This window comes from Plenodomus lingam (assembly GCF_022343315.1).
Source record: "Plenodomus lingam strain CAN1 chromosome Unknown contig_6, whole genome shotgun sequence".
Classification (NCBI taxonomy): Eukaryota; Fungi; Ascomycota; class Dothideomycetes; order Pleosporales; family Leptosphaeriaceae; genus Plenodomus; species Plenodomus lingam.
Window position 1 is genome coordinate 1,791,831 of NW_027093966.1, and position 25,677 is coordinate 1,817,507.

Genomic DNA, 25,677 nt, shown 5'->3' on the forward strand with positions numbered 1-25,677 from the left:
CAGTTGTAACTGTGGAGGCGTCTTCTGGCGTCGTTCGCTTCTTGCAAATGACCCTTCTTTGTCCGTGCCCCCATGGCTTGCTGCTCCAGCCATCCACGCCATCTCGCATGTGTCACAATGAGCCCTGCCGGGGAAATCAAATCGAAATCAAAGTCTCTGCTCTCTCCAAGACGCCGCGTTGCTGCCTCTCCTGTTCTTCTCTACCCAGTCGCGCCTTTGCAACAACAACAACAACAACATCATCATCCACTCTTGCGGTTCGACTCTTCTCCCCAAGTTCGGGGCTCTCTGTCCATGCCACCAACTGGATTGTTCTAACTATTATACATTCATTTATACATTTCATTTCCCACGAACCCTCGGTACATACACACACTGCCCATACGCCAACTCCTTAGCCGTATCTTCTTCTTGTACATCAACTTCCTCCAACGTAGTGATATTCCTCTTCCCCCCAATCCGGACATAAACAATAGCGTATGTACAAGGATCTCTTTTGAAACTCTTGGTTGAAAGGCCTCTTCAGACATCTGTTACGGACAACGTCACATCTCTCATATTCCCCCTCTTCCCGGAAAGCCCATCTGCCTTGTCTGACTCCCACCATCTTCCATTTGCTCGTCTTCTTCCTGAGCCTCTCTAGAGTCCATCATTCGTCATCCGCGATTTCCGTTTGGGCAATCCAGTCCTTGCTTATCAACGTGGTCTCGACAATTCACGCGAGGGACAGCTGCTGACATGCACGACAGTACGACTCGACAACACCTGACACGGTGTATCCATCAACTGTACCAGCCTGCTTGGTTCTGACACCCTGAGACAACAGCCTTGGGATATCTCTGACGCAAGGAGCCGTTTTCCTCCGCTGCCTATCGACGCCCACCGTTTCTTCTTCCCAATTCCTGGCCTGTTCTTTCTCTTACTCGTCAGGCTGTACTTGGGTCAGGCACCCAGTTTCCACGAGTGCAATATCGGGACCTAACCAACGACGCCACTCCTTTGTTCCCGCACTGACTTGTTGTTGCCTTCGCACCAAGTACGTGTCCCAATCGCTACACCACAATAAGCACACCATTGCCGCCCTTCAGCCCAAGGCAACGAGTCCTTGAATTATCTTAACCCTTTCTCTATTCTTCGGTGTCGCGCGACTCTATTGTTCCAACAGGCCTGTGTCGGCCTCCAGACACGCCACCTATCACCATTCATTCACTTAGTTCATGAATTACGACCCCAGATCGGGCGGACCAGCCCAAGGTTCGAACGATGCCAATGAATCCAGGAAAGGCTCGGTGCGTGCGGCGCGAGAGAGAATGCAAGCCGCACAGATTCGGACGCAGCTTCCTGATACCTCACGAATAATAGGACTTCCTCAGCGACCCAATCAACTTGTGTTGCAGAACTCTTCCCGCAAAACCGATGCATCCGCACCCCGTTCCATACCTTCAGACTATCGCGACTCTGCAGGTCGAGAATCCCCTGAACCCCAATGGCCACTCCCCAACACCACAACGAATGTGCCACAATTCAGTCCCATCATTCCGCCTCCATCACCAGAGCATCTACAGCCACCGGAGCAGAATGGTCGACCTGTATCTGATGAATACCTAATACAACAGCTTTCGCCAGATTATCTTTCACCAGCATCATCAAACTACCCTGGGTATGGCGGAGCGAATGGCAACGGAGACTTATTCTCGCCTACCTCACATCGATCCTCGCGCCCCTTGACAACTTCCTCGGTTGCTTCAGAAGTGTCATCTCTAGGAGACATACCTGATTTTCCTATTCCAGAGATTCCGTCCAGTCAGCAAGCTCGAAGAGTGCCTAGCTTGGGTCCACCACCTTCAGCGCGAAGGGGTCCGTCCTCGTACTACACTCAGATGTCATACGTGTCGCCTATTGTTGAAGAGTCAGAGTCGCGGTCTGCTGCAAGTAGATCGCGTCATGGCTCATTTGCATCAAGCAATGTATTCCCCTTGAATAATGAGGACTTCTATCCCGACGACGATCTTCTCTCGGACGACGAAACCATCACAAGCGATCGCGGCACTGCATCGCCCGAGCACGACGACCAAAGCGGTCTCGTGAAACAATCGCCTGCACTTGTGCGACAAGCCAGTCTAGGAAGGAGAACCAAACCGTCCCTGATGACCATCAAATCAATAGACAGCTTTGGAAGTGGAGGAAAGAAGAAAGCAGCCGGGTTAGACGCTGCTGCGGGCACGGTGGGAGCTGGTGGGGCAATACTCGCAGCAAGGGATGGAAGTTCATCGAGGGTCGAAGGATCACGACTTAGCCATGCGGGGAGCCAGGGCAGTTCGTCCACCTCTTCCTCAGATTCCGTGAGCGCAACCGGAAATATGAAGGGTAAGAGTGCGAACCATGCTGGCTCTCCGACCTCGCCACACCCTCTTGCGCAGGAAATGCGACCCAGTGGCTTGGCCGAACGTGCTGGCATGAGACGACCACCGAAACTCGACATAGACGCTGTTCGAGACGCTGAGGCGCGTGGCAGTCTGACCAGCTTGCCGGATCTGATACGGAGAGCTACAAGGTTGGCGGCCAATCTTGATCGCGGCAAGACTGCGAGTCGTTTGGGCTTCGACTTTTGGGAGTCTGGCGATCCAGAGAAAAGAGATATACGCCAATCTGGACTTTCTGACATGCTTGCTGCCTTTCCTCCTCCAGGCCAGGATACGCCTGTGCGATCGGGTACACCCAATGTCGGGAACAGATCCATATCCGCATGGCCATCTGCCGGGTCACGAACAGGTGGAGCGAATGCCAATGAAAATAACGGGGGGTCAAAGAAGCGTCGAAGATGTTGTGGTATGCCATTTTGGACATTTGTGACTATTCTCATAGTCTTGATCGTCGTCATCGCAGCCGCCGCTGTCATCCCGGTTGTGCTCGTGGTCATCCCCAACCAGAAAAACAACAGCAACAACAACAACGGACCTGCGCAAGATGGCCAAGGGAACACGGGTGGCGGCAACAACAACAACAATAACAACAACCCTCCCAACAACCCTGGTGGTACCAGTACCATGGAATCCATGGTACTCCCAGCTCCTACGTCCAGTCCCAACAGCAACCAATGTGACGGTGTCATCACCTGCCAAAATGAAGGCATCGCGATTCTCAATTCTGACCTGTCGTGCAACTGCATATGCATCAATGGCTTCACAGGACGCACATGTACGAACAATGATGCGACGGGATGCACAGCTACCAGTATAGCAGACACAGCCAACAACGCGACGGTTGGCACCGGGATTCCTCGTCTCGTGGAGACTGCGAACAAGGACTTCAACATCCCCCTGGATGCAACTCGCATCTTGTCGCTTTTCTCCAGCTTATCTTTGAGCTGTGCGGCAGAGAATGCCCTTATTACATTTAATGGGCTAGCATCTCGCTCCGCTGACCATCAACTGCACTCTTTGAACTCGAAAATTATACTTCATCCAACGCGTTCTCTTCCAGTCCTGAACCATCCACACCCACCCCAAGCGCTTGCTCAACCCGCCAAGCGTCAGACCGTTGGCCAGGCTGGTGAAGGCCAGAGCTCGAGCGGTCAAAAGAACACGCCGGGAAATGGAATACAGACACAGCCCGTGTCAAGCAACGTCACAGCCCTTGACTTTGCTCGCATTGGTGTATTACTCGCGCTCCAGGAGAGCGGCGACCTGGACGTTGCTGCCAGCGCACAGGAAGCCATACAGAACTTTCTCACGGAAAATCGCAGTGGCAACGCTGTGGGAACCAGCGTTGAAGTCGGACCATTCGAAATGGACCTCGTGGACTTCACCATTCAATTTCAAAATGGAACTACTATTCGCGCACCTCCGCAGGCAACATCAGTGAGGAACTCATAAGTACCCCACCTCGCTCCGAGCCCCCCTATACGTACTTTTTCTTCTCTCCTTTTGTTTGTATTTCGATACCCATTCTAGTCCGTTCGGGTGACCGTTGTTTGGATCAACGCTTTGTTTGCAAAAAAGCATGTACATTAGACCTGGCCGTCACCGAGAGCACAGCCCCCGTCTTTCATCCCTTTTCTTGATCTTGAACTTTTTGAATGCCTCCGTACTCGTCCTGTGGGCGATCTTAACGACCGAAGGACTGGATCTAATGTTTTGAACGGCGAACAATACCCATGTAGGTTGGAGTCTGGTGGTGGTTTGAACTTGGTTTGATGAGTTGGAGGAATCGATAGTATATCGTGTTGACTGACACGTCCGTAGTACAAATGTATTATATCTACTGGACATCCATCTCGCTGCTTATACATTGGCTATATATTTTGAATCTCAAGGCTTGACCACGGTGACGGGGACAATCACTGGCGCCTCTGGCTTCGTCACGACGGTCTTTGCGGTTTACAAGATATTCGGCATCGCTGCGTTATTATCAGATACATTTTGAAGTTCCTGCCGCCATATTCATGCCGTCAATACAAGGTTCTCGAATATCGTAGTCACGTCTGACGTCCAGCCCCCGTATAGTCACATCCATTTGCAAACGCTCCCTGCCCACCCCGCCCGACACCGCTTTACCATCCAAAAACACGTCATCAACAGCGAGCAAACGCTCGTCGCTAAACGGGAAGGAAGGTTGTTATGATGAACTAATCAGCCAGACGTAGATAAAATCTCTGCTGCGCAGCTCACGTCGTCTTTGTTCCTTCGTCGTCTTTGTTCCTTCTCACAACCACACGTATATACTAATATTCTATATTCTATAAAAGAGTTTAATATATAACTATTATTTTAAATGTATTTTAGTTATCTACCTATTAAATTATATAAAAAAGTACTAATATAAAGATACATATAATCTAAAGCTATAAGAGATACAATTATTTAAGCTTAGAGTAGTATCTACTTAATAAAGAAATATAAGATGATTTTTACGATATAAAGTATAAAAGTTTAATATTAAAAGACAATAATAGTATAAAGTAATAGTAATCTAAAGGAATTTTAAGAATAAGAATATATCTGCCGTGCCTTTCCAACACTGCATCTTTTCCACATTTTTTCCAGCTACACTTGCAACGCGACAGATCTCTTTGTTTGTCGTCAGTATGCAGTTCTTTGGAGCTATCCCGGTCCTGATGGGCCTGATGACGGTTCTTTACACCGGCTGGTTTGGGACTTCATGTCCTGCCATGGCTTTGTTCAGGCGGACGATCGAGGCCCCGGTTCAGCACATCGTCATCAACAATGTGACTGACCACGTCGAGCAAGTCTCCGTCCCTCTCCCTACTGTCACCGTCACTACCACCGTCGATCATGGTAAGTCGGGTTCCTGATGCGTTTTGTTTACTGATGGAGAGCTTGCATCACACTTTCACTTGAGGATCCTGAAGCTAACTTCTACTCTACAGTCACCCCCTCTTCCCTCACATACATCAACGACGAAACTCCATACGTGGAGACAAATCCCCACCCACAACAGCTTCAGCCCATATGGAGCTCCATCCCACACCCCGTCTACAACATCGCTTCATCGACGCTCACCAGAGTGCAATCCTTGGCCATTTGGCTCACAGAGCCAAAGCTCTCCATCCTCCACGTTATCTTTATCTTCTCCGCACTTGCGATGCAGGGAGGGGGACTATTATTGTTCCTATCCCTCTTCGCGAGAGATACACTCACCCGTTCATCCTTCCGACGATTCTTCTCGCGCGCTTACCTTTCCTCCTGGTTTGCGACGCCGCTCCCACTGCCACCCTTTCTCTTGTCCACCGTCACCCTGGACATACAACCGTGGTATATCATCCACGAAATACTTCTCCTCGCCAAACAAACCTCTCGGCGCATGCTGAGCGGGGTCCGCCACTTGGTTCTGTTGGGCTTGAACGCCATCATGGAGTTCACCCTCTTATATCTCTCGAAGCGGGTCAAAGACCTGCCATCACGCATGGAAGATGTAGTCGACTTGATCATCGCAGCCGACAACATGTCTTATAAGGTTGTGTTCGAAATGATACGCCAGATTGGTACGTGGGTGCGATTCGCTTTCACAGCAGCCTTCCACCAGTGCGCCCTCCGGCTAGAAAAGGCGGGCATCATGGAGACCGGGGAATACTACCTGGCCGAAGAGGACTTCCGATTCGCATTCACCTGTACTTACCAGGGGATACTTCTGCTCCGCCGGGACAATAGGGCAATCGAGCATGAGCTCGATCTCGTCAAGGCCGACTTCGAACGGTACAAGGCTGAGAACCCGGCGGGTGTAGTCGAAGAGCTCGGAAAGAAAGTGGTATCGCTTCGACGATCCCATGTCGAATCTCTGTCGGACCAAAACTTTTGGAAGACCCAGTGCATGAGCCAGTGCAATTGGCGACACAATATCATCAATGGTGTCAAGCCGGACGGTCCTATGGCTGAGCACCCGTACAGAGCCAACCAGGTTCATTTTCTTCCGGAGGAGGACCCTGAAACTGGACTACACTATGCCAGCAACGTCCACTGGGTTCACAACAAGGGGGTGCCAGAGTTGGTCAAAGAGATTGACCTGATGGCCCCAAGACGCCGTGGCGAACCAAGACGCCCTGTCTTCGTCCCCAACAACACGGATCCTTTCGCCAACGGCGGCAGTGTCTTCCTCGCTCTCTTTCCCGGTGCTCATATCCCCCCAATCTTCGAAGGCCATGACCCCATCAACATCGCGAACAAGCGAGTTGTGCACTTCAAGGAACCCGAACGTCGTTTCGGTAAACAGATTGAAGACGCAGCGGCAAGTGGCGGCAGCATGGCGTATTGGGACCGAATGTACAGGCCGTTAAGATCCTCCTCATACGAGGCACCAGTTACGGCGATTCAAAACATCAACCGCCTTGTGGGTAGGCCTGTTGGGAACAGCAGACCGGCTGCCAAGAAGCTTCCGCGGACGAAGTCGATGTTGCCAAATACGCCACCGGCCCAGCCATATGCTCTTCTCCCTGGCGAGCCGATGAGCATATCGCCAATTCGCTGGTGAGTTGGTCGACATATCCGACCGCTCGACAAACGCTTGCATTTTTGGCCTTTGACTATACGGCCCACACCACCGTCGCCTACCCATGGAGATTAGATGCTCTCATCTGTCTGATGGGGTATACACATGACGCTGTAAGGTTGCCCTTCAGCGAGATACTTGTCTTTGTTCTGAAATTTTTGTCTTTGGCAGTTGCCAAAAGTCTCCGATTGACGTTCTCGATTTCCGTCAACGGTTGCCGATGTTTACAAGTGTTTATGCGTGTATATTTTGTGCCACGTTGGCATTCCTTGCTCAGCCTCCGAATTCTGGAGAGGTGATATGGCAATTGGAGTTTCGGCGCGTGGGAAGATACCCGTTCATGCATTTCCTGTGGTTCTTGTTGTTTTGGGGGGTGTACTTGTAGTAAATAAAGAGTGCTATCTGGCGTAATCAATGACACTGCTCAAACCTTGATATTGTCGTCATGTGCAAGTGATGGTCCACCCTGAACCAGTGGGGATGTTGAGATGAAGATGATCGAAGCCATCCGGGACGATGAATATCTGAACCAGAGGTAGTCGACAACACCTGCGACTACAGCCGTGACCGAATGATGGTACTTATATTGAATGGGAATTTCTACTTATTGGCAGATGGAAGAAGAATGTTTTGTGATGACGGAAAAGACGGCAGGTGGAGCCGGAAGGTGGGCTACCGGTACGCTACCTACTGTTGCCCCTCCAATGTAGGCGCCCCACCATGATGTAGAGCTGTCTTCTCGAGCTGCCCTGACCCTGAACGCACAACTTTGCGGTCGCAAACTTGGCACATACAACAAACAAACATCAGGCCGCCCAAGATGCCACAAGAATCCTCCAAGATTGCCGATCCCGATGCGAACGCCGACGTAGCAGCCGAAGCCATCGCTGAGTCGAGCAAGCAAGCACAGACTGAGTCGGCTGACGAGAGCGGCGACGATGCGACAGAAACAGCTGAAGGGTCTACCGAGAAGAAGAAGAGCAGGAAGCGCAAGGTCAAGGATGCGCTGACGGGCAAAGGAAAGGGAGCTGCAGATGCATCGGTGGGAGGAGACCTGAGCAAGGACCAGAAGAAGATACTGCTTGAATCGAATCCGGCGCTGAAGAATGAACTGCAGAGCAAGGCAACCAGCAAAGCCGACCTCGAGCAGATGATCAAGAACCTCAGCATGAACGAGATGCTCACCGGCCTGGCGCCGCCCAAGAACGCAAAAGACATGGCCACGCACGCGTTCTGGAAGACACAGCCAGTCCCTAGCTTCGACGAGATGGCCAACAAGGACAAGATCAAGGACGGGCCCATAAAAGAGATTGATATTGAAAAGGTGGACAAGAATCCCAGTCCAATGTACCCAGGCTTTGAGTGGGTAACAATGGACCTGGAGGACGAGAAGCAGCTGGACGAAGTATATGAACTGCTGACGAACCACTATGTCGAAGACAAGGACGCCACCTTCCGCTTCAAATACTCGCCATCGTTCCTGAATTGGTACGCTAGAAGACCTGCTCTTGAATCAGATGCATACTAACACCCGCAGGGCTCTAAAAGCGCCTGGATGGAAGAAAGAGTGGCACGTTGGTGTCCGCGCAACCGCATCTGGAAAGCTTGTTGCCTTCATCTCTGGTATCCCTATTCAACTTCGCGTCCGCGAAAAAGTCCTCAATTGCTCCGAGGTCAACTTCCTTTGCGTCCACAAGAAGCTGCGCTCCAAGCGCTTAGCTCCTGTTCTGATAAAAGAAATTACTCGTCGCTGTTACGTTGAAGGCACTTTCCAGGCTGTGTACACTGTGGGCTCTCTTCTACCTACACCTATATCCACCGCTCGTTACTTCCACCGCGCCATTGACTGGGAAAAGCTGTATGATGTTGGCTTCTCTCCACTGCCCCACGGCAGCACGAAATTGCGCCAAATTACACGATACAGATTGCCAGACGTCACGTCTACACCTGGTCTACGCGTAATGGAGTCCAAAGATGTAGACGCAACACTCGACCTCTTGAAGCGCTACCTTGCGCGTATGGACATGGCACAAGTATTCGATAAAACCGAATTCGAGCACTGGATATGTCCCAAGGAACAACCGAAAGAGCAAGTCGTATGGAGCTATGTTGTGGAGGATCCAGACACCCACAAGATCACAGACTGCTTCTCCTTCTACAACTTGGAAAGCACAGTAATAGGAAACAAGAAGCATAACACCATCAAGGCGGCTTACCTTTTCTACTATGGTACTGAGGTGGCGTTCTCCAAAGAGAAGGACAACGCGAAACTGAAGCAACGGCTCAACTTGCTGATGAAGGATGCGTTGATTCTGGCAAAGAAAGTAAGCATTCGCATTTCCAATAGTCTGTTTGCAGCTCGCTAACTTTACCCAGGCTGAATTCGACGTCTTCAATGCGCTGACGCTGCTTGACAACCCCCTCTTCCTCGAGGAGCAAAAGTTTGGCGCTGGTGATGGTTCATTACATTACTACCTGTACAACTACCGCGCCGCACCGATACCAGGTGGTATTGATACCAGAAACCAATCGAGTGCCAATCATATGGGCGGTATCGGGTTGGTTATGTTGTGATTGACTTTTAGCGTCATCTATGAAGGAAGGCGTGTTATATGACGGCTTAAAAGCGGACCCTGAAATAAAGCTTTCGTGTCATGACATTTGCAATATAGTAGCTTGAAGAAGACGTGAGATGCAGATACTAGGTGATTCAGTAGCAGTTACTTGCTCTCTTGGTTTCACTGGGAGAATGCGGTTTTGCAGCATCAAAGTTCTGATTCTAGTACAGATGGATGCAAGCACGAATATGCCTTCTATTTCTTATTAGTTCCTTGAATCATGATGTGATGCTATAAAGCCAAAGCAACCAGATCGTAGTAAGGCATAACAGAGTCGTGCAATAGCCCTTTATGCCCGAGCGATTGTGGCTGGCGCTAGATTTGCGCTTTTTGAAATTGGGGTTTTTGATGGTATGATCATATACGAGTGGAGTCTATAGGACACAAAAAACTAGGACACTAGTCTAACTTGCGTAGATGTTAAGGTCCTGTACCGGTACTTAGGGTACTTGGTAAATCCTAGATAACTAAAACTATTACTCTGTTCTTGGGCACCTACTATGATGAAATAAGCTTCTGCTATGTATGTTACTATCTTTAGATGCTTAAGCTTGATAAGATAACTCTAATTAAGTCTATAATTATAAGAGAATCCAAGACAATGCTCCCAAAAACTGAGGGGGGCTGAAAAGAATTGGGGCTAGATGCGATGCAGCTGTGTCGTGATAACTAAGAGGTCTTGTACTAATTTACATAGTTTACTATTCTATTTTTTCGTATATAGTCTTACTAGTATTACTTTAACTCTAAGTATCCTTTGTTATTAACTTTGTCTCCTAGACTACCAAAATCCTAGGAGGCCTCTCAGACCCCACAAGCTAAAACGAGATGGTCCTAGTAGCTATAGAATTCTCGACGGTCTAGTATTAGAGGTAGATATATTAATTCTTATTCTTTGCTAATCCACAAGGTCTACTAAGCTTTGCAGTACTCCTAGTAATCTAGATACTATCTAGATTAATGCTAATTAACAATTACAATTTACAAGGACCTAAGGGTTAGGATTAGAGGATAGAATAATATTACTTGGGTGTAAATCAGTGTGCGTAAACACGATGGGAACATCTAGTTTGGCGTTGTCTCCTCACCACAGTCGCTCAGGGATGAGTATCAGGGTATTACAGTTGTACTTCTTTGACTGGGGAAGTGAGATTAGTGAACCTTGAACCAAGCTTCACTTGCTTTTGTTATCTTGTCTGACCTTGATCGTAGTCACTAGCGAACCCCCGCTGTTGTATGTTGTTATTTTTGCCTTGTCTTGTGCTTCATATCCACATCGTTTTTTTTTGGTTGTGGTCGAGAGAGGAAACGAGACAAGACCTTGCATAGGGGCAGGTGAGGTACCCGGACATAACGGTGATAAGCCACCTGCACGTCATCCTCATCCCGCCTACCACCACCGCCTAGGCGATGCGTCAATCTCTAAACAGTATTAATTACATCGCGCTTCCGCGACTATCAAACTCTGGCCAACATGGGCCAAGGTTCTTCACACGATGCTCCGCATCTGACTCCTGGTATGTCCCTCCTATATGTAGCGTACCACTGAAATGCAGCAACATAACGTTGCCTAACGTTACCTACGTCTGGAACGCTCACACCACTGATACTCCATCAGAACAACTATCGCACACCCTTGCCCAACGTTTTGCCTCCAAATCATATACGCCTCTCGAACTTTACTGCTTCAGTACTGTCTTCCGCTCCCTTGCCGACACCTCATCTGGCGTGCGCTACTGGAGCGAACCCACACTATGTCGATTCCTCGAGTTGCCCGACGCGCTGGGTGTGGGTTCCGTCCTCTTCCAAATGTGTAGTTACCTTGGGGCATTTCCGCTGCCGAGCCAGGCGCCCGCTATATTGACACAAGAGGCGTTGCTCAAGGTGGTGACGATTCTAACGGAGAGATATGGAAGTGTGATCAAGAGAAGGGGAAGGGAACTGTGGTTAAGGGAGTTGTATAGGGGATTGGCGGTTTACGACAGAGGGGTCAGTGCAAGTATCGAGGAAGAGCATGAGAGGGAGGCGCAGCCTGTAGCAACTGAAGGAGAGAGCAGTGGTATGGGCTTTGCGATTGATGCGCCCGAGGACGGCGAGGGAGATGAAGACGAAGACGATGAGTTGGTGCTTGCAGCGCTGGATTCCATGGATGCAGTTGAGGTATTCAAGCAAGGAGAGCAGGCGAATGTGCATCATTCGATTATACCGACGGACAACTTTTTAAAGTTAGTGGAGCTTTTGCTGCTAATTGCGCCGATTGATGCGCAGCAGAGTCTGTCAAGTCTCGCGCCAGAGCTGTCAGATGAACGTGTAGAAGAGTTAAGGAGGGTGGCACATGTTATTGTCTCGGCCTTTGGTGTTGAGAATCACCCAGGCGTCACGTATCGCACCTTCAACACTGTCATTTCAGCTGCCTTGCCGTACCTTTTCAACGGCCTCAATCCACTGTTCGAACACTTCCTCTTTGCAAAGGACTTCGACCTATCTAAACGCAAGAACGATCCCTCATCACCCTCTCAAGACACCCATCCCGTAATACCGCCTCCCAAAACCGTAATGGATCCAGAACCTCTCCTCCCTCAACCTGGGGAAATCCTCAATCTTACTCTTCTCAGCCAACTGTCCTTTTTCCTCAAAGGCAACACTCTCTTCCGCCGCTTGCGCCCCTTGTACAGCGGCAACAACCACGGCTTCAGTATGGGCTCCTTTGAAAAACAAGTTTTCAACTGGCGCGCCCCTACCATCCTTCTCGTCAAAGGTCGTGTTCTTCCCGCCACTCCTTCCAACACCCGCGAACGCGCTCTCCAGGACATGCTCCCTCCAAAACGTCTCCCCAACAGCGTGCCTGAATCACAGGAGAACCAAACACTCATTTACGGCGCCTACATCCCCACACAATGGAAACACACGGGCAAAACCTGCTTCGGTGATGAGTCAACCGTCTTGTTCCAATTGTCACCAACACACGACGTCTTCAAAGCAAGCAAGTTCAGCACAGACTACGTCTACTTTAATAAATCCCCAACCCAACCTCCAGGTATCGGGCTCGGGACACCCATACCTACACAGTCCTCTGCACACACGCACTCGTCCCACTCACAGACCCTGTTCCGCCCCGGTCCTGTATCACTGCATCTAGACGACGCGCTGGAGTTTGGTATATTCACGCACGTTTCGGATGGAGGGGGCAGTTTCCACCCCAGTGCTCTGCCCGTGAGGAAGAGGCGGGATTGGCAGGATAGATTTGAGATTGAGAGTTTGGAGGTGTGGGGGTGTGGAGGGGACGAGGTGGCTGAGGCGCAGAGGAAGGAGTGGGCGTGGCAGGAGAGGGAGGCCGAGGCGCGGAGGAGGATTAATCTGGGGACGGGTGATCAGGAGTTGGATCGGGAGTTGTTGAAGATGGCGGGGATTATCTCGGGGGATAGGAGTGGAGGGAGTATGGGGTGAGGATGTTTAGGGAGGTGGAAATGGCCTTGGCTTATAGGGTAGCTGTAACGCAAAATGATTATGATGACACGAGGCAGTGGTGTAGATGAGTGTTCAATTCCTGCTGGAGACCTTGACAAGTCGCCCCAAAACGCCTGCTGTGCCCGATACATATATCCGTACATGGTACAGTGTTCTTCCCCATGTCGCCCATCATGCATCATACACCTCTCTTCCCCCCATCATCATCATCATCGTCATAGCCCCTTCCTTAGGTCCCTCCCCCCTCCCCCCTTCATTCCCCCACAACAACATTCTCTCATCCTTGCCTACACCCCATTAGCCACTCTCTCTTCCCAAGCCACCCAAACAAATCCCCCCAAAGAAAAGAACCAAACTCACCTCTGCTTATGCTTCGGATTCTTACTACAAATGATATACACATAGCGGCCCTTCTTCCTCCTCACACTCTTACACCCATCGCACAGCTTCTTCACCGAACTCCGCACCTTCATACCGCGCAGCTGCTGGCGCACCGGCAACGCCGCTACGCCGAGGCTCTGGAACCGCGCGCTGAGATCGTAAATGCTGGTGCGCTGTGGGTATGGCCGGTTGAGGAGGGAAAGCGTCGGGCGCAGGCAGCTGCAGGTTGGGGTGTGCATGTGGCGCATATGGGGGCGGAGGGAGGGGCGGGCGAACACCGTGCGGCGGAGCGGAAGGAGGAGGGCGCGGGGAAGCATTTTGGAGGTGGTTTTTTGGGCGCTGGGTGCCGTGGGTGGTTGTGGGGTTGGGGTTTGTGGTTATGGTTGTGGTTGTGAATGATGAATGGGAAAATGCGCCAAGGTGCACGGGCCAGGGGTGGGATTGGCGAATGGGGTGGGGAGATGGTTGGAGTGTACGGTACTGTGTAGTTGTATCCTCAAAAGAACAGCGGAGAGTATTCGCACGTCACTGATATTAATTTTTGTTGCGCCAATGCTTGACCTTCCCTCTTTTCAGGTTTGATCAATGCTATGTCGCAACGGCTACCACACCCCCGGCAGTGGACGTTTCCAAAACATCAGACCATGCTCACGTGTACAACCTTTCACATACAACTGCTCGTTCCATCCTATTTCTCTACGCACAGCATGTCTACCGGCGTCTCAAGCAGTAGCACAAATCGGGCTGTGTGCAGTGTTGGATTTGGTACGCGTTCGCAGTGTTTTTTACGCAAAATGCTGTGATCTGCCGATCAAGGCAAAAGCAATGAGTGAAGCCATGGGCAACGAGCAGCAGATATACTGCCGTATGTAGTACCATAGTAAACGCTAGAGTACATAGAATCAAGCAGTGGCAGAAGCAACAGGTCTCGGGTTCTGATCAGCGGCGATTGGGCTTCCAGGAAGGATCGGGACGTTATGATCGTACATGCTACCGTAGATGTCGGTGCTTCTACTACCTTTGTGCGCTCCAATTGATGCGATGGACCGAACACTAGGGTATGGTGGTTGACTCAGGGATGAACATTCGGACCGGACACTCATCACTCATGATGACATGATCATAGATATTAATTGCGCATCGAATGTTGACAGAGCATTGAGCGTCTATATGGCTGCTGGACTTGACGATGATTCGAGTTTTGCAGCAGCACTAGGTGAATTGCAAGACATTCACAACCCCCAGCTTAAGATGCGAATAAAATAAAGAGGGCGCAGTTCATATAACCATAGAATTAGCGCTGCGTGAACTCGTATTTAGCATAGGGTTAGGCTATGCCAAGCTCTACTAGCTAGCTAAGTAAGGTTAACTAAATATTATACTATAAGATTTTATAACATATTCTAAACCTATTCTAAATATATTCTATACTAGTAATACTATAAGCTACTACTACTATACTTATTACTAACGCATCCCTTATATCCTATATAAGTAGATTAAAACATGTTTAGAGTATATTCTTAATAGGTTATAGAAGCACTATTAATAGTACCTTACCCTTAGCTACATCCTAGATAATATTAGGGCATAGCCTATAGTTAGCCCTAATAGGGTAGTTAAGATAAAGAGTAAAGAGCGCTACTACTATACTAAGATTAATAATAAGGGCACCTTATATAGAGTAAGAATAGGTTCTAAACGTGTTCTAAATAGGTTCTAATATTCTTAGGCTATTCTAGGTACTAGGGGTACTTTATATACCTATGCTAAAAAAGATTATAGGCTTAATATAGTCTACTATAAGGTTAGTAGGGTTAAGAAGACTAGCTAGCCCTCTATAAGGGAGGTCTATAAGGTAAAGAGTAAATATATTATTAACCTATTCTTAACTTATTATACTAATATATATAGACTTCTATATAAAGGTTATATATAATTACTAGAATACTCCTTACTATAAGTTATTTAGAATATATTTAAAACTTATTACTAATATATTTTATAGAAGTTCTCTAAGTCTAGCTAGTAGCTACTATAGGCCCCCCTATAAATACTAATACCCTTCTAAATATAATTTAGAAGAAGACTTATACTAGCTATAATAGTAATAAAGTATAGCCTATAAGAACCTATTAAAAATATATTACTAACTTGTTATAGCTTAACTTTATTACTATATCTACCCTACTAAGAATTTAAGGTTATTAGGTTCCTTATACTATCTATACTTATAATTATCCTAGCTATAGTAAGTTATTTATAATATATTATTAATCTATTCCTAATATATTTTAAGACTATTACTTTAATACTAGTGTAGACCTTACTAATTCCTACTAGAATACTACCTAGTTCTACTTATAGTATACTTTTATAGAGCCTAGGGAGGATAGGGAGGATAGAGAAGATACTAGAGAGGGGGAGGGAGATAATAATAGTAATAAGTAGGAACACGTTAAGAACGTGTTAAGAATAGGTTCTAATAAATAATATATAATAGTATATAACCTAAAGGGGTAGTAGTAATTACTAAAATAAACTCTCTACTCTTCTCTTTTTTTTTCTATCTACTAAAAGTAAAGTACTATTTACTTTTATAGGGTCCTTTAATAGTATATAACTTTTTCTTTTTACTTTTATAAGTATTATAAAGCTCTAGTAGTCTCTTAGATTAAAGAAGAATCTAGTATTTATAGGTGTCTAGCTATAATATATTATTAATATATTCTAAATATATTTTAAGAGACTAGACTTATATCTCCTTTTTACTACTTTTGCTAAATATTATTTATAGTATAAAGGGGAGCAACTATTTACTCCTCTTCTTTACTCTCTACTTCCTCTTTAGCCTCTACTCTAGCTACTACTTCTTATTATAGACTAGCTATCTTAGAGGGTTCTTAAACCTTAAAGGAGGCACTTAGTATAGTCTACTCTACTAGCAGAGAACGTATTATTAACGTGTTTAGAACACGTTCTTAAGCATTTACTATTAAGCTCCTATAGAAGATCCTTGCTTCTGTAATACCTTGTATTATAATTCTACTATAGTTTACTAGGGCTATTTAAACCTTAGGATAATACCTCTTAAGGTAGTAGATAAGATTACCTCTATTAGAGAAGTAATACTAAAATAGTTATTAATATATTATAAACGTGTTCTAACTTATATATATATATACTCTATAAAGTTCCTATACCCCTAATCTAGCCTAAATAGCCTAGTAGAAAAGCTTGCTAGGAAATACTATACACCTATTATTTAGGTAGGATATTATAGGAGAGAATGCCCTAGTATTAGATAGAAGTAACTTAAGCTTAATATATTGCTAGTATAAATCCTACTTAGTATTAGAACAAGTCTATAACATATTCCTAACGTGTTCTATTATATACTAACTTTAAAAGATCTTTATAGACTATATTAACTAGTTATATCTAATAATATTAGGAAAGATAGATAGTAAAATAGTATTAAACTCTTAAATATAAAAAGTTCTTGTAGAGTGTAAGAAGAAAGAAGAAGAAAGAGAAGAAGAAAGAATATATATTTATCTACTTATATATACTTATATAATAGACTAGAATATATTAAGAACTAGTTAGGAACTAGTTACTATATTTATAGACTAACCCTACCTTATATAAAAAGTAGCTATCTCTTTCTTAAGTTTAAACTATGCCTTTTATAATTTAAATAGTGCCTCTTTCTATATAAGTTCTTCCTTATCTACCTTTAGCTTTTCTTTTCTCTCCTTTAGAGCCTAATTACTAAGAAGAGCCTTTTATTATAAAGTTTATAGTTATAGACTAATAATAAGTTAGAAACGTATTATAAACGTGTTTTGCAAAGTATACCTTTAGGTTGCTATTAGTAGAGGAGAAGAGCCTAGTAGTAGAGAAGATAGAAAAGGGGCTAGTAAACTTCTTTCTAATACTGCTCTACTACTTGCCCTCTAGCTTTAGGCTTTTAAGCGTGCTCTTTTATTTCTTATTAGGACTAAGATATATCTAGTTAAGTTAGATATAGCAAGACTTGCTTTATTATTATCTAGAGTATTATTATTATTATAGGACGCGTTCTAAATATATTCTAAATATATTTTAATTAGTAAATATATATAACGCTAGCGTAAGACTTACTTTCTCCCCTCTAAAGCTTTTTAAGGTACCTTTGCTTAAGCCTATTAGGAGTTCTATAGTTATAGCGTATCCTAAACTTACTCTAGGCTTTAAACTCTTTTATATCCTATAGATCTATCTAGTATACACTATATAATATTACTTATACAATTCTAATAGGTTAAGAATAGGTTATAAACTTACTTCTAAGTAGCCTTAAGAATACTTACATGCTTACTAGTTTTATATCCTTTCTAGCCTGCTTGCTTAGCTATATTTAAATAAGATTCTAGTTTTTCCTATACCTCTTTTAATATTTTACTATAGTATTGCATAATCCTAGCAGCAATTACTAGGTTTTTCTTATAGATTGCCTAGTTTTAGGTATCTTTAGAGGGTTTGTGTTCTAATTATATAAGAATAAGTTAGGAACACGTTTAGAACAGGTTTAGAATATGTTTACTTACGTAAGAGGAGGTTAGCAAGCTAAAAGTATTCCTCTACTATTAATACCTATAGTAATTTACTTAGATATAAAGAGGTAGTATTATCTAGCTCTCTTTTATATACTTTATAAATACTTCTTTATAGATATACTTAATAAAATCTTATATAGGATTAAAGTTGCTAGTGCTAGTCACGCTTATAGGGATTAATTAACTAGAGATAGCGCCTAAGTCCTAGAAACAAGTTAGAAACACGTTATAAACAGGTTATAGTACGCTATAAAACTTGCCTATTATCTACCTATTACACATATTAATAGTAGTCCTATAGAATCCCTATAAGTAAATATACCTCTATAATACTTGTCTTTTTATAAGTGCTTTACACTTCTAAAAGAAGTTAGTAATAGTAACTTAATATATCTTAGTTATATCCTTATCTATAATAATTTAGCTAAGTATAATAACTATAATATATTAGAAACATGTTATAAACCTATTCTTAATACGTACGCTTCTTTTCCTGCAGGTAGAAGATTACTATTAGAATCTCTGCCTATACCCTATATAACCTCTTATATAACATATCTATCTAGAATATATCTTAATCTAATAGAATTAATGCCTACTCTTTAAAAAGGTAAATAATTAAGTTACCTAAGCTTAATATAAAGATTTACTATATATACGCCTGTAGTAATATATTAGCAACGTGTTCTAAACCTATTCTCTTATACCACGTATAGTTTTAGGATCCTAATACTTTATCCTCTACTTATAGTGTACTCCTCTAAGGCTACTCTTAAATAGGAACTATAGAAGCTTTTCACGCTTTATAATATATAAGATTTTATCTTTATTTATAAAGCTAATATATATTTCTTTAATAGAATAGAAACCTTTAAGTTAGAGATAGGTTTAGAGCTAGGTTAAGTTTAGGAACTAGGCTATAATAAGTTAGGAATATATTTATAATAGGTTGCAAACAACTTATATTATATAAGCTATAGAGTAAGTATAGGCTGTAACACCTTTACTACTTCCTTAATATTACTATTAGATAGTGTTAAGGGAGGAGGAGGTATATATATATATACTAAAAGAAATAATAGCAAAAAAAGGTATTACTACTATATCTATTAGTATAATTACTTAGAAGGTAACTTTATATAGGATTTTAAACAGAGATCCTTGCCCTTATAGATAATTAACGCCTAGAATATATTAGGAACGTGTTAGGAATAGGTTATAATATACCTACCACACTTCTTTATCTAGCTTAACTATAGCTTAACTATAGAATATAAAGCAGGACTACTAGAAAGATTTAATATCTCCCTAGTTAGAAGACCTTATAGATATATAGAGTCTACCTCTAGTAGTACCTAACTAAAATAATATTTTTTCCTAGTAGTAGATATTAGGCTATAGTTCTAATAGCTAATATATAGTTAAGCCTGTTCTATAATTTGCTAACTTATTATTAACACGTTTTAAATATATTTAAGTTTTGCTCCCTACCTAATTTACTATAGTCCTTATTATAGGATAATAAGACACCTAGTAGTCCTTATAAATCCTTAAAGAGAAGCGCTTAATAAGGCTATAATAATAGCTTCTTATTTATAGTTCTCTTTATAGAATTTTCTTAGGTACTATACTTTTTAAGGTTTAGATCTAATTATATAATATATTATTAATAATATAATAAGAACACGTTTATAATATATTCTTAAGATACTTACACGCTTTTACCCTAGAGTATTAGTATTTATACTAGCTTACTAGCTAGCTATTAAAGAATAGTAAAGTTATAGGCCTGTTAAGATAGATAGACTAGCAGGAGTATTATACCTGCTAGAATTAGAATAATTTAAGAACGTGTTCTTAACGTGTTACCTATATAGCCTGTATAAGCACCTCTTCTCTTATTAGGTAAGAGCTATCTTTATATTACTAAACTAGTATTATATACCTATACCCTTAGCTATATAATTAAGGGTATGCTAGGAGAATAGCTATATGCTTAATAATTGCTAGTGTAAGTAGTGGTCCTTAACTATTACTATAAGTAAGGTATATATTATACCCCTATAACGTGTTACTAACCTATTCTAAACTTGTTCTATTTACTTTTACTTACTTCCTTAACACTACTACTACTATCCTCCTCTAGTACTTTATATAGTTGCCTAAATTTATCTCTAATATTACTATCTAGTTTAGATATATTATCTAGTACTACTATACTAAACTCTAGTATAGTATTTAGGAACGCCTATATATTATTAAGAATAGGTTTAGAATATGTTTAAAAAAGATAGTAATAAAAACTGCGTTTACTTGCTTAAATTACCCTAATTTATACTTAACTATAGGCTAGTTTATATAACTATAAAAATTTGCCGCTGTGACGTGGACTTGAACCTACAGGGATATTCTAACCACTCGGAGTAAAGCCCAAGTCGCCCGACGCTAAACCTATGGTTATATGACATGCCACCACTAAAATAAACTGTAGTAGAAAGGGGCACAACAAGTGCGCTAGCACTGATAAGTAAATCTTAAGAAGCACAACGTTGTTTCAAGGCTTGTTCCTTGCATGCACAGGACGACGAGCACATCCCCTTAGATGATCCCGAGCCGTTTATGTCGATCTTCCATAGCGCTAGGGTTTTGGAGGTCGGGCCGCGGTCTTTGTTCTCGCCCTCTCTCTAGAGTTGGAGCTGAATGCGGTCTGTTGCTTTTGTTGCGCTACCATGGTCTGCATCTCTTTTCGTCTTATTTCCTAGCATGAGGACTGAGCTGATAAGCCTAACTTAGCCTGTACACAAATTATGAGATGTGGCCGTTGTACCAGGGATGTCCCAGCCTTTACCACAGTAGACCATTGGGATTTGCCCCTCGATTGAGACCAGGATACTATATATATGCAAACATATCAGACTAACTCCGGAACTATGTGTGCAAGCACCGCCGACGCTTTATTCTGACCGCCGAGATGAGCCACCGATCTGGCAGCGGGATTCTAGGGTGATTAACCGCAGAAGCATTGATCATCTCATGATACTTGGCATCGGCACCATTATCCAGGGATGTTATAACCACTGTTTGGCTTTCGGGACTTTTGAAATGCATCCGCTCTTTAACTTCAATTGGAAATACTTGCTCAAACACACTCATTTTCCAGATGTACTTTAAACACACGGTCGCCGCGCTGCTGGCGGCTGCGAGAGGGATTGCGGGTCAAGGTTATGGCAATGGGTATCCAACGTCAGGAGGCGGGTCGCAATTGCACAGCCATGGAGAGGATTTCGTGCCGGACTATCTGCTACGGGTCACCTATGTGAACCATACAGTGGCATGTCAGACTCATATGTCAGTGTTGGTGAATGGCACTTCACCAGCACCAACGCTCAGGTTGCCGCCCGGGAGGACAACGTGGGTCAGGGTATGCAACGATATGGATGCATACAACACGACAATAGTACGTCAACAAGGCACGAAAAGATGTGAACGCGAGTAGCTAATCAATACCAGCATTGGCACGGCTTGAGCCAGCGTACAGCACCATTCAGTGACGGCTCGCCCGTTTCGCAGTGGCCAATTGCGCCGCATCGATGCTTTGATTATGAAGTCCACCCCGAGCAAGAGAATTCAGGAACGTATTTTTACCATTCTCACGTTGGATTTCAAGCCGTGTCTGCTGCTGGTCCCCTTATTGTTGAAGACTTCGGGCTGCCACCTTACTCCTATGATGAAGAGCGGATTGTGTTCCTTCAGGACTATTTCAACAAGTCCGATGAGACGATTGAAAAGGGACTCATGGCCACTCCTTTTGTTTGGTCTGGTGAGACCAATGCTGTGCTCATCAATGGCATTGGAGTCGCAATCGGTGAAAAAGCTGGCAATGGCAACTGTAAGCTGCCTGTTATTGACGTGGAGCCTGGAAAGACGTACCGTTTTCGATTTATAGGTTCAACGGCTTTGTCCATGGTCGCCTTTGGAATTGAGGGACACGATCGATTTGATGTCATTGAGGCAGATGGCCACTACACGAAGCCGCACTCAGTCGATTATATGCTTTTATCATCCGGTCAACGTTTCGACGCCCTCTTCCGAACGAAAACCATAGAAGAGCTTGGAAACAAAACAGACTACTACATCCAATTCGAGACCAAAGACCGACCGACAGTCTACACAGGCTTCGGTGTCCTGCGCTACTCCCATGCCGAACCAGTCATCACAACAGCACCCCCGATGAACCCTATCGTCCTCACAAACGAAACCTACAACTTCCTCGAGTATGCTCTGGAGCCACTGGTCCCCAACGATTTCCCCGTCGCTTCCGAAGTCACACGTCGCATCCATATCACCAACCGCCAGATTCTCGACTCTACCATTGTCTGGCAACTCGACGGACTAAACTGGACTGACCACGTCGCCGCAAACAGCCCCCCTTATCTCGTCGACCTGTACAAAAACGGTCCATCCACAATGCCAAACTTCACCGCCGCCATAGAAAATGAGGGCTGGGACCCCGTAACGCTGACATGGCCCGCGAAGCTCGGCGAAGTCCTGGAGATTATCCTTGAGAATACTGGAAGTTTGGTGAATTCAAATGGAGGCTTTGATTACCACCCCTTCCATCTCCATGGGAGCGCTTTCTACGAATGTGGAGGTGGATTTGGGATCTACGACCCCGTTGCCAACGAGGAGAAATTGAAGAACTACAACCCTGTCAAGCGCGACACCACGAATCTATACCGATACGGCGCCAAAGGTGTCGCGGGCGAGAGGAACGGATGGCGATGTTGGCGCCTGAGGGTGCAGGATGCTGGGTTCTGGATGTTGCATTGCCACGTCCTACAGCATATGATCATGGGTATGAATGCAGTCATGGTTATGGGAGATTACGAGGATATTGCGAAGATCCCATATTCGGGGGCTGCAGGGTACTTGGAATTTAATGGGACTGCGTATGGTGGGCAGGACATTTCGCCGATTGCGTGGCACAACTGGGACAAGTAGAGACAGGTCGAGAGACGGGGATGTAATATGCATGTTGTGGTACAGTTTTCTTTTATATTATAGATTTTAGATTAGTCACTGTGGAGATACGAGATGCAAAGTTGCGGAGACAGCAAGAGGAAATGTCATGTGCAATGCAGTGGACAACACACATGTAGTAAAGCTCTCCTAATGATAAAAGTACGCTCGCTCCCATAGTCGCCTCAATCAATCCGTACCCCAGAGCCAAAACGTATTTCAGACGAAACCTGGCACATGTTCATCAATCTAATCGGCTGGCGACCGGCCTACGTTGCATATCGACATTCGGGTTATAGGCTTCGTACCGTTGTGGAGTAGAAGTGATGTTAATTCGCGGCAGCACAGGAGGCGCCGTAGCTGCATAAGCATTTGCTTCTATCTCATGTACAACATGTTCAGTATTAGGCGTGTTTATGTATGATGGGACTTCAAACCCCGGAGTGCTCAACGGCCGATGCTCCTGGTTGGTCGCGCCGAACCGCATTTGTGCTGGAGTAAGTGGTTCCGGTTCTCTGTCGGCATAGTCGTCGTCCTCGTCGGGAAGTATTGGCTCTGGCCGTGATCGATGCGCAGTTGGGAGCTGAGTCGAGGAATCCCATACTTCGGCGAGGGGGCAGCGCTGTGATGCTGGTGTGGCTAGGGGCATGGCTTGTTCGGTGTGTTGGACTTGTGGAGGAGGGCTTTTGTTCGTTTGAGATGTAGGTCTGAGGTCTGCCCACTTGTCGAAGAATGCAATACTTGTACTGATTAACCAGAGTATACTGCCAGGTATCAGATTTGTATTCGGCTCGAAAGTGAAAATACTTACGCCTCAGAGGCAGATAGGACTGAACCTGTTATCAGTGCTCCAGAGTAGGTGACATAAGAAGTAGTATCTCTCTTCCATTGTATCCGTAAATCTCGTTTTCCATACGGAGAACATTGGTAGCCCGATTTGAAACGATAAGTACATTCTGGTTGCTTCCAGTACTGCGCCAGACTAGCAAGGAGTCCGAGAGCGATTACAGAAGCAACAAGCATGCAAACTTGGAGTAAAAGACTCGAATAGTGGCGACAGAGCTTGGAGCATCTGATTCGACATATGATCAGGTATGTGGCAATCAAAATTGTGCAAATATCCTGCAGCGTAATTCAATACTGGACCATGATATCCACACTCAAACTTACGATGACCAAGCACACAGCCAAGACTTGATATGCAACGAAATGTATATTATAGGCACCGAGCCCCATGAGAATAATCGCCAAAACGAGCTGCGCAGCATGGAGCAGCAGTAATGGAATTTGTCTGGACTGGAAGCGAACTGAGCGTTGCGAAGGTGTCTCACTTCCCCTTGCACATCTAGGGGCAATCCCAACGTAACGTCGAATCTTTTGGAGAAAGTTCATTACAAATGCAGTACAAGTTGGTTGACTGTGAGTGCCTGGGTTGAGAGCACACCTACCATGTTGCTGTTTTGTAGTTAAACTTTTTCAGACCTTGCTGGAGTTGACGCAGATGGGATGTCTCAGGTGGTTTGATGTACTCGCCACGTCGTTGTCTGTGCTCTACATTCTGTTGCAATTGACCGTTGAAGCAAAAGATAAGAGCAAGTCACACGCAGTCATTTTGTAAGGGTAAATTGTGTACTAAGCATGCTCCACGTTGGCTTTCTTTGAAAGGAGTCAGTTCTGTCGCAAGCATGACATGGTAGTATCACAGGAAAATCTCTGATGCAGGCAACAGTCTTGACCGAGGATCTCCATGCCACGGAAATACAGCACAAGAACACCAGCCCTCTTCGTAAGGTCTGCTAACTGTTGGCCTTGTCTCGTGAAAAGGCATAACGATTAGCGCCCGCGGACCTGCGCAAAATGACACATGGTCTGAGACTGTTTGTTTTCCGGGCTTCTTCTTTGAATCGTTCAAGATGAGGCCTCACTGCATTGATGCATGTGCTTCAAGTGCACGGAATTTGCAATATTCGGGCATTGAGATTGTAAGCGATGATTTATGATTGATCGCGCATGTGTATTGCAGAGACGTCTCTACAATAGATATAGGAACAAAATTCCTACACGTCTTCCAAGTGCGGATATAGGTAGTTGAAAATGGATTTACTTAATACAGCAGTCATCTGCCGTATGGAAGCATCTTATTCGGTCAACTGTGACCCCACAACCATCAGATCGCCCATAGAGCCATGAGTTGCTCCATGTCAGAACGGCAGTTATTGAAAATGCCCGGGAGGTAGTCTTCGGAGACAAGGTATATCTAGTGGAACTTTGTATCAGCACGCGCTCACCGCGCTCACCGCGCCCACGTCGAACAACATACAAATGAATGCTACGTCTTGGTGTGTCCTTCCATCATGGCGAGCAGATGTCGATCCTTTCCTCATATTTTTCGGTGTCGAACCGTCATACCGCCTACATTATACGCAGATATTCAGCCATAAAGTGAATGAGCTGAGTGCGATAAAAAGCGAGGGTTTTAAGTTTTCTTTGTCTAAAGCGTGACCTTAAGTTCCCATGCTGCGAGCTCTGATACCTAATGTAGCTGATGGATCATGGGCAGCAAAGCTCCCATTCTCACTAATATC

General features: G+C 44.9%; 7 protein-coding genes across 7 annotated transcripts; 5 read left to right on the forward strand and 2 right to left on the reverse strand.

Annotated features, from left to right (window-relative positions):
* Positions 1 to 1,217: 1,217 nt before the first annotated feature.
* On the forward strand, positions 1,218 to 3,875 carry IAQ61_009821 (uncharacterized protein; the record flags this gene model as incomplete). Its single annotated transcript, XM_003838504.2, has 1 exon — positions 1,218 to 3,875. One exon carries the CDS (start codon positions 1,218 to 1,220, stop codon positions 3,873 to 3,875), a length of 2,658 nt encoding a protein of 885 aa, XP_003838552.2.
* A 1,211-nt stretch (positions 3,876 to 5,086) lies between these two features.
* IAQ61_009822 (uncharacterized protein) lies at positions 5,087 to 6,987 on the forward strand (the record flags this gene model as incomplete). Its single annotated transcript, XM_003838503.1, has 2 exons — positions 5,087 to 5,297; positions 5,390 to 6,987. The coding sequence occupies 2 exons, from the start codon at positions 5,087 to 5,089 to the stop codon at positions 6,985 to 6,987; spliced, it is 1,809 nt and encodes a 602-aa protein (XP_003838551.1).
* Positions 6,988 to 7,738: 751 nt separating this feature from the next.
* Positions 7,739 to 9,828, forward strand: IAQ61_009823 (uncharacterized protein). The gene is made up of 3 exons (XM_003838502.2): positions 7,739 to 8,493; positions 8,543 to 9,329; positions 9,382 to 9,828. The coding sequence occupies exons 1-3, from the start codon at positions 7,826 to 7,828 to the stop codon at positions 9,577 to 9,579; spliced, it is 1,653 nt and encodes a 550-aa protein (XP_003838550.1). The 5' UTR covers positions 7,739 to 7,825; the 3' UTR covers positions 9,580 to 9,828.
* A 1,230-nt stretch (positions 9,829 to 11,058) lies between these two features.
* RTC5 (Restriction of telomere capping protein 5) lies at positions 11,059 to 13,309 on the forward strand. The gene is made up of 2 exons (XM_003838501.2): positions 11,059 to 11,140; positions 11,242 to 13,309. Exons 1-2 carry the CDS (start codon positions 11,098 to 11,100, stop codon positions 13,068 to 13,070), a joined length of 1,872 nt encoding a protein of 623 aa, XP_003838549.1. The 5' UTR covers positions 11,059 to 11,097; the 3' UTR covers positions 13,071 to 13,309.
* A 138-nt stretch (positions 13,310 to 13,447) lies between these two features.
* Positions 13,448 to 13,789, reverse strand: IAQ61_009825 (uncharacterized protein; the record flags this gene model as incomplete). The annotated part of the gene is made up of 1 exon (XM_003838500.2): positions 13,448 to 13,789. The coding sequence occupies one exon, from the start codon at positions 13,787 to 13,789 to the stop codon at positions 13,448 to 13,450; it is 342 nt and encodes a 113-aa protein (XP_003838548.2).
* Positions 13,790 to 20,600: 6,811 nt separating this feature from the next.
* IAQ61_009826 (uncharacterized protein) lies at positions 20,601 to 23,180 on the forward strand. The gene is made up of 2 exons (XM_003838498.2): positions 20,601 to 21,530; positions 21,584 to 23,180. Exons 1-2 carry the CDS (start codon positions 21,234 to 21,236, stop codon positions 23,072 to 23,074), a joined length of 1,788 nt encoding a protein of 595 aa, XP_003838546.1. The 5' UTR covers positions 20,601 to 21,233; the 3' UTR covers positions 23,075 to 23,180.
* Positions 23,181 to 23,336: 156 nt separating this feature from the next.
* Positions 23,337 to 23,741, reverse strand: IAQ61_009827 (uncharacterized protein; the record flags this gene model as incomplete). The annotated part of the gene is made up of 1 exon (XM_066098552.1): positions 23,337 to 23,741. One exon carries the CDS (start codon positions 23,739 to 23,741, stop codon positions 23,337 to 23,339), a length of 405 nt encoding a protein of 134 aa, XP_065951711.1.
* Positions 23,742 to 25,677: the final 1,936 nt, after the last annotated feature.

Excerpts from the sequence above, each read along its gene's own strand:
- IAQ61_009823 (XM_003838502.2), top strand. The coding sequence starts at position 7,826 with ATGCCACAAGAATCCTCCAAGATTGCCGATCCCGATGCGAACGCCGAC. Across the intron at positions 8,494-8,542 it reads TCGCCATCGTTCCTGAATTG|GGCTCTAAAAGCGCCTGGAT; the intron begins GTACGCTAGAAG and ends TAACACCCGCAG. Across the intron at positions 9,330-9,381 it reads CGTTGATTCTGGCAAAGAAA|GCTGAATTCGACGTCTTCAA; the intron begins GTAAGCATTCGC and ends AACTTTACCCAG.
- IAQ61_009826 (XM_003838498.2), top strand. The coding sequence starts at position 21,234 with ATGTACTTTAAACACACGGTCGCCGCGCTGCTGGCGGCTGCGAGAGGG. Across the intron at positions 21,531-21,583 it reads ATGCATACAACACGACAATA|CATTGGCACGGCTTGAGCCA; the intron begins GTACGTCAACAA and ends AATCAATACCAG.
- RTC5 (XM_003838501.2), top strand. The coding sequence starts at position 11,098 with ATGGGCCAAGGTTCTTCACACGATGCTCCGCATCTGACTCCTG. Across the intron at positions 11,141-11,241 it reads TGCTCCGCATCTGACTCCTG|AACAACTATCGCACACCCTT; the intron begins GTATGTCCCTCC and ends ATACTCCATCAG.